This window comes from Sinocyclocheilus rhinocerous, unplaced genomic scaffold (assembly GCF_001515625.1).
Source record: "Sinocyclocheilus rhinocerous isolate Xijiao unplaced genomic scaffold, SAMN03320098_v1.1 scaffold748, whole genome shotgun sequence".
NCBI classification, from domain to species: domain Eukaryota; kingdom Metazoa; phylum Chordata; class Actinopteri; order Cypriniformes; family Cyprinidae; genus Sinocyclocheilus; species Sinocyclocheilus rhinocerous.
The window spans coordinates 52,357-60,398 of NW_015650693.1; the positions used below are offsets into that span (position 1 = coordinate 52,357).

General features: G+C 35.8%; 1 protein-coding gene across 1 annotated transcript; it reads left to right on the forward strand.

Moving 5' to 3' along the window:
• The first annotated feature begins 163 nt into the window (after positions 1–163).
• On the forward strand, positions 164–6,689 carry LOC107712179 (gamma-glutamyl hydrolase-like). The gene is made up of 9 exons (XM_016517336.1): positions 164–449; positions 2,063–2,177; positions 2,266–2,316; positions 2,500–2,584; positions 2,669–2,807; positions 3,616–3,722; positions 4,763–4,853; positions 5,114–5,251; positions 6,197–6,689. The coding sequence occupies exons 1-9, from the start codon at positions 353–355 to the stop codon at positions 6,316–6,318; spliced, it is 945 nt and encodes a 314-aa protein (XP_016372822.1). The 5' UTR covers positions 164–352; the 3' UTR covers positions 6,319–6,689.
• The last annotated feature ends 1,353 nt before the right edge of the window (positions 6,690–8,042 follow it).

Here is an 8,042-nt window from a genome sequence, read left to right on the forward strand (position 1 = left end):
CTCCAAAGAGAAAGGAAAAAATGAAATTGCATCATATGACCCCTTTAAAGGAATTTTGACAGGCATGTCATTGTGACGATGACGATTCGAGTGGGCGGGGCCAGCCCTGACTTTTCGCTATTCTCTCATTGGATTGTGAATTCATCAGAGCTGATCCTGAAGAACAGTCAACGCCTCAACAATTCACGCGTCAAGGCGCCGCTCGGTTAACGTGACGATTGCGGATAAGCGGATCCGGGCGCAGCTTTCGTTAAAAAGCCTGACATCGCCAGTGGAGCTGACATTGCCTTCTTTACAGATAACATCGAGGAGCTTTCCTTTATTTCGTCCTTTGGTGTGCTACCTGAGGTGGATGTATCGCCAGGTGTTCGTGCTCGCGGTGTTTGCCGCTTTTCAATGCGGTTTTCCAGCATCATGCGCTCGTAATTTAAATTACAGACCAATCATCGGTAAGAATAAAAGCGAGTCTTTGAAGCGTTGCATCTTTTTAATGTCCTGTTTGCGGGTAACTAGTGTATGATGTCTGGTAAATGATGTTTTATTTCATCTCGTATTCTTGAGATGTCGTGTTGCTCACTGGGATTTTTTTTTTAATAGCAGCATCCTTCTCCACAGCTCCGCCGCTAGAACGTTCTCCTTTTTAACTCATAAAAGCATTGTCATGGTAAAACATTTTAAACATGGTTGGAACCTAACCTTGCGGAAAAAAGCTAAACCAGCCAGTGGTTAGCTGTTCTCCTAATCAGTCCAAGTTGGTTTGGTTTGATGGTTTTAAAGAGGTTGTGGGCTTTTGTGGTTGTGATAGTCTGGAAGACAAATAGCAAACCGGTACAGCCTTATGCTGCCCTTATGAAAATTAACCATGGTTTTAATAGCCAAACGTGTATGATTTTGGCGGATTGGTTATCATTTGTATAACCACAGATACCATGGTTAAACTATGGTTAGTGTTGTAAAGCCATGGTTAATTTGTGGTTACCATAGTTTAACTGTTTTAACCTCTTAAGACCCGAGAAAAAAAGTTTTAGGAAAAAGTTTGTTTTTTCCATGTCTTTACATTGCTTAGAGCATTAAAAATAATGTAAAAAAATATATATATTAAAAAAAGACATTTCATTCATAAGTTATGCTATGTCCTCGGTAGAGGACATCGGGACTCAATTCTTTAAAAAAAAATAAAAATACATGAATGAACATGCATAGGCAAAAACAATTGATTTTTTAAATCACCAATACATTTTTAGTTTTCAAGATTATTTATTTTTTTATCAAACTTTGTATAAAGATGATTCTCAACTATGTTATAACAGAATGATTCAATATACTATTTTTCTTTCTGCAAAATGTGTGTAAAATGGCCATAAACAGGTTTTCTCATTATATACAATGTATCTATCACCTAAATCTAATTTGCATATTAATGTGTTTTTGGGGCAACATGTAATGAAAAAAGAAGTGTAATAATGGGAGTAATAATTGACAAGATTTTCATAACAATATATAATATTTCATAGAATATAGAAATATAATTTCTTTCCCTGTTCATTTGTTGTGTCTCCCAAAATGCTAATAAACATGCTTTTAGTCCCAGTGTATATGAGGACATGTATGAAATCAACGTCCTGTTTCGTAACAGAAGGTCATATTTTGATTTGAAACCCCATAACATTTTCCTGAGATGTTGATTTATGACAGACAGTTTAAAAATTAGTCAGATTTAAATGATAATTTCAAAATATTATCATATTTCCATAAGAGTGTCACTAAATTAATATCAGACATATTTGAAGACCAAGGAGAGGGAGTGGTCACGGTGAAACATCCAAACATTTAGTATCTCTGAAAAGCCCTGAATGTGCTCTGTACAGGACATCCAGACTTCAAACTGTGGCATGTATAGTCTCAGAGAAATACACCAAAATATAATGTCCTCATATGAGGCCGCAGGGTCTTAAGAGGTTAACCATGTTTTTTTTTTTTCTTTTGTTTTTTTGGAAGTAAAACCATGGTTAATTATCGTAAGGCAATGCATATGCCTAATATATATCTTTTTGCATTTCAGGAATTTTAGCCCAGGAAAACTTAGAGGACGACCCTCATGCACAGGGCTCTTCTTATATAGCTGCATCATATGTGAAACACTTGGAGTCAGCTGGTGCCAGGGTTGTACCAATTCAGTATGTTAAACACAAGCTACATGCTATTATTAAAAAAAATAGAAATAGAGAGAAAGGGTACATAAAGGTAATTATGTTTGTTTTGCAGCATAAATCATACAGAGGAGGAGTATGAAAAACTGTTCAACGCAATAAATGGGTGAGTGTTTTTGACTAGTTTCACACCTACCTAAGCTGGTAGATGTGTTTGGAACATGGAAGTTGGTTTATATTTAGTCCAACATGTAATCCAATTAATAGACCAGCTAGAAACCAGATAACATGTTCCAAAACTGCTGTTTTTGTTCATACCTATATTAATTGACTGCTTTTACCCATTTAGTTTGCTGCTTCCTGGTGGGAATGTGGACATCGAAAAGTCTCAGTTTACCAGAGCGGCGAAGGTTTTCTATGAACTTGCAATAAAGGTAAGTTAAAAACATCATCATGTGAAAATTAGTTTGAATTGATCTGAATATGAATTGATGGTTCTTCTTTATTAACCACAACAGGCTAATGATGCTTCGGATTATTTTCCGATCTGGGGCACCTGCCAGGGCTTCCAACAGCTCACGGTTCTGACCAGCAACAAGAACTTATTGACCTTGACTGACACCAAAGCAGTCGCCCTGCCGCTGACCTTCAGCCCAGGTTGGTAACATTGTGTGTTTTTCTCCAAAAGTCACATTCTGGAATGGCAAACTTTTACTAGTAATACAGCACTGTTGTTCTTTACAATAATTACAATTAATGGGTGTAAACATATAACAGTGGCAATTAATGGGTGGAAACCATAGACTGTATAAAAACATGGACGTAGTGTCCGTGACGTCACCCGTAGATTTCCGAAGAGCGTTTTTGAAGCTCAAAAGTGGGCGGGGGCGGCCGTCGCCATCTTGGCAGCGCGTCACTCCCGTATAATCGAAAATGGGCAAAGAGGCGGGAGCAGGTTGCTGAAGCCACGCCCACCTAGCTCAACGGTGGTGACAGCAGCGGCAATCCACCTATCACTCAAGTGGCCACGCCCTTAATTATGCAGAACTTTAAGGCTTAATATAATTTAAACGGATGAGTTATAAAAAAATTCCAGCCTCTAGCGGCCAGTTGACGAATTACAGTTTAAGTCACTTCCTTGTTGGCTTCACGAGAGACGGCGGGAGGTTGCCGCTTGGTGGAAACATATAACAGAGCATCAGCATACTTCTATGTATAAGTTTATATGAACATATTTATATACCCATGACAAACTAGATGTGCAACATGATGATATGGCTTACTATTTTTATACATTTGCGACACTTTCTAAACAATTTTCATATATTATTGCACCAAACTTAAAAGGCAAATGACAAATTGCTAAGCACAGTTTTTGTTATCTGGTTTACCTATTTTGTGCATTAACTCATTACGGTTGTTTACAATGAGTTGATGTTTGGTCATTGATTTTGATTGATTACAGGAGCTCAAAACAGCAGGTTGTTCAAGAAGTTTCCAAAGGATGTTCTTCAGTCTCTGTCAGACGAGAACATCACGTCTAATTTCCACAACTGGAGCTTGTCCATGCAGGTCCCAAGTTCCCAACTTTATTTAATAAAAAATTTTATGCATGTGAGAATTTTTTTCAGAAGTAATTTCACAATGCATACAATGGAATGCCATCAAAACCAGAAACATTGACTTCTGTATTTCTCATGGTACTTCTTTCTGCATACTGACCAGCAGTGTTGGAAAAAGTTACTTTTAAAAGTAATGCATTACAATATTGCGTACTCCCTAAAAAAAGTAAATAATTGCGTTACTTCATTACTTTTTATGGAAAGTAATGTATTATATTACTTGTGCGTTACTATTTCTCACCAGGGCTGGGCTTGCTAACAAAAATAAATGAATAACAATAACACTCTTATTTGAGCAATTAAAAAAACAACAACAATGTTTGTTGTTTTTACTTATTGCTTATTCGTATGGGACCATCAAAGGTCATCAGTGAGATCAATCATATGAAGTGTATTTGTGTTATTTAACAGGTTTAATTATTGCAGGTTTGCATCATTTCTGAGTTTGCAGTTCCCTGTTTTTATTCATTTTGAGGAATACTGAATTTGTTTTTGTGCACGTGAAATCAGTAAATGCATGTTCACATTTAGTCTACACTCTAAAAAATGCTGGGTTGCACTGGGTTAAAAAGGGACAACCCCAGCTATTGGGTTGTTTTGACCCAATAGCTGGGTTTGTCCCTTTTTAACACAGCATTTTTTAGAGTGTAGAACTAAACTAAATATCATGTTTAGACAGGGCACACAATGCATCTGCACCTTACTAATAATTTCTTTCAATATGAGGACAGGAGAGCTGTCAGTCAATAAATGGGAAAACAAAGTAACTGACGTTACTTATTTGGAAAAGTACATCAGATGTTTTGTTGTAAATTTAAAAGTAATGCATTAATTCACTAGTTTTTTTTACTACTTGAAAAAAGTAATCTGATTACGCAACTCAAGTTACTTGTAATGCGTTACCCCCAACACTGCAGATCGGTCACTGTATACTTCAACTATTTTTTTCGTTTTTTTTCTGAGTTGTCTAAACATGATTTGCTCTTACAGAATTACAGTAGCAATGCCAAGCTTAAGCGTTTTTATCGAGTCCTGACAACAAACACAGATGGCAAAAAGGAGTTCATTTCCACCATGGAGGGTATGAATGCTACAGAGCATCTCTTTGTGTATGTGTGTGATGTAACCCATCATTCAGGCAGGCCCACCGTCAGCTGTTTTTCATTAAATTGAGTTCACCCATAATACTGTGCTGTAGTGAGCTAATTGGTCGGTTTTACATGTAGAAGTAAATATGTGTGTAGAAGTAAATATAAGTGATGACTATATAAATAATTACATTTATATTCTTATATATTATATCAAAAGGTTTTTAATGAACCTCTGTCGTATATCCTGTAGCATATCGATATCCCTTCTATGCTGTTCAATGGCACCCAGAGAAAAGCCCATTTGAGTGGATTGAGAAAGCTGGTATGGTGCACACGCTCTCTGCCATCAAAGCCACTTTCTACACTGCCCACTTCTTTGTTTCTGAAGGTTGGTCATCTAAAAAATGGAAATTGCAATATGAAGTTGAGAATCTCTCGTCTTGGCTTTCGTTAACCCTTTTAATTTAGCTTAACTTGGTGTTAAACCCTGGGTTTGTTTTAGTGGTCGACTGATATTGGTTTTTTGACAGCCGATACCGATATCTAGGAAAGCAGGGTGGCCGATGGCCAATATAATTTTATGTAATTTAATATTTAAGACATTTGAAATCATTTGAAAATGGAATAAAAAAATGTGTAAAATAAACATACTTATACTTTAGATGACAAGTATTTTTCACAAATAAATAAATATTTAATAAAAATATAATTAAAAAGGAAGTAAGCATTGTAACCAACAGGGCACTCAGTATTCTGGGAAGTTGTGTGCATTGGAAATCATATTTTTTTTCAAATAAAGCCATGGTAACACTCATTTTACATACAGCACGCAACTGAATCCGACTAAGTTTGCAAGGTTTGTGAAATTAAATGTTCATTAGTCATTCAAAGGTTTGTTTAAATGATATAAATGCGTATTTGCTGAATGCTGACGGCAAACGATAAAGTATTATAATTTGCCTTTCTATTACTAATAATATAAAAGCAATCGTTATAATACTTTTTGTATACATTTTAATTCCTTTGTTTAACCGTTCTACCTGATTATTAGATATACTTCTATCCGTATTAGACAGAACTATTAACGACGACAGCGAACAAGAGGGAGAATGTGAGCGCACTCTTAAGTGTTCAGGCTGCTGTTCTCAGCGCCGTCAAAATAAAAGGCCTCAAATTAGAAAAATGCCAAATATCGGCCGATATATCGGCCTTGGCGATATATCGGTCGACCACTAGTTTGTTTAAAAAAGAAAAGAAAAAAAAAAAAAAAGTCAAAATTAGCGTCTTTCTGACCACTTAATTTATGCCTTTATTTGCTGTTTGTCTTTTTCAGCAATGAAAAACCATCATCGGTTTTATTCGCAAAGTGAAGAAGAAAAAGCTCTGATTTACAACTTTCAGCCTGTCTTTAAAGGCCTGAACAGCATCTTTCTTCAAAATTACTACTTCGATTGAGTGTTCACACTATTCATCGTGGCAGAAAAAATATTTCTTTTATTTGTTTTTTTAAAGTATTGTTTTTATTTCTTTCCTCAAAGTTTGCCAAAACTTGATGTTTGGAATGCATAATTGTAACATTCATGATTCGGACTCACTTACGTAGCTCTTGATTGTTGATGTGAAGGGTTCTAGAATCATCATGACTGAATGTATTGTTACAGTTATATCCATTTCAGAAGTCATATTGTATAATATGTATCTTCTAGTGCCATTGTTCAGAAGTTAAACATTGTAATGTTTCACAGGGTTCAGTAGCATGACCAATGCAATGTTAAAATGTTCTATTACTTTGTCAGTTTTAGAGAAAATAAAATATAGATTTCAACTTTAAACTGTTATTTTAACTGGACAACAAACCTAAATATTTTAATTGTATGTGGTAATTCATTCACTACCCAGTAGGGGGCAGCAGTTGCAGTCCAAACTTCATGGTGCGTTTAAAAAGGGTCGGACAAGACTTCTCAAAACATTTATTTTGCTTTTTTAAAGAGGTGGGATAACATAAAATTACCAGAAAACGACGAGACCTAAATCTCCTTACAATCAGATACATAAAGCAGGTACAAAATCAAAATGGAAAAAGTGCAAATTTGCTAATAGCTCTCGTACCAGGACACTAAGGTACAAAACGTCAACAGCGTTCTACACTGGCGTCAAACTCTCCTACGTCAAGGCTTTATAAACAAACAAAAACGCATGTACGTTATATAGAGCGTTCTGGAGTACTAACCATTTACATCTGTTAAACATGAACGGTTCACGTTTGCTAAATTGTGTACAATCAGTTGACCCTTGACATGTGCATAGACTTATACTACATTGTTTCATGCACTTGAAATGAATAAAGAAAAGCCTTTCTATGGCGACAATTAAGATTGTTCTTTGACACATGTACCATAAACAAGATCATCACTATGATAGCTAATTTGACACTTTTTTTGATTGTGATCACAGTTTACTTAGCGTTTATAAGATTGAACAACTTCAATGCGCACTGAAAACATTAAAGAAATCGTTACTTAGCTCCATTCGACACATTTCTATTTGAAAGATTCTTTTGGAAGGAGAATCTTGTTATGCTTTGGAGGCCGTTGGTGCTGAGCAACGTGAAAGGTGCAATATAAAAAAAAAACTTAACAAAAGCGCCATAATCCAGTACGGAGCAGCCATTCCGATGCACAATAAAGGAGCAAGGCAGGTAGGCGTCCATCCAGCATTCGGCATGTAAAAACACAATATGCAGCCTGATTAACTGTAAATACTTGCATTGAAATAAGTAAAACCGAGAATGACTGATTATAGTGTATTAGAGATACACTGTGTCTACATCTTCGAGAAAACATAAAAAAAACCTTGGTACAATCTCTTTCTCTGTCTTCAAGTACAAGTGTTTTTTCCCCCTGTAATTCACCCAAAAAGAAAATTAATTTAGTCATTTAACTACCTTGAAGCCGTTTCAAACCTGTATGCCATTTTTCCATGAAACGAGACTTTAAGAATCTTTAAGTACAGTTCCGTAAAACTTTTTTCTAAAGATCGCGTCAGGTTTCTATGGAAGCCCGTTTCCGCCACTGAATAAAAAAAAAGGTAATTGCGACTTTTTATCTCGCAATTCTGACTTTTTTTCACAGAATTTCGTGATATAAAATCGCAATTGCGAGTTAAAGTCCAATTTTGAG

Excerpts from the sequence above, each read along its gene's own strand:
- LOC107712179 (XM_016517336.1), top strand. The coding sequence starts at position 353 with ATGTATCGCCAGGTGTTCGTGCTCGCGGTGTTTGCCGCTTTTCAATGC. Across the intron at positions 450-2,062 it reads AAATTACAGACCAATCATCG|GAATTTTAGCCCAGGAAAAC; the intron begins GTAAGAATAAAA and ends TTTGCATTTCAG. Across the intron at positions 2,178-2,265 it reads GCCAGGGTTGTACCAATTCA|CATAAATCATACAGAGGAGG; the intron begins GTATGTTAAACA and ends TTTGTTTTGCAG.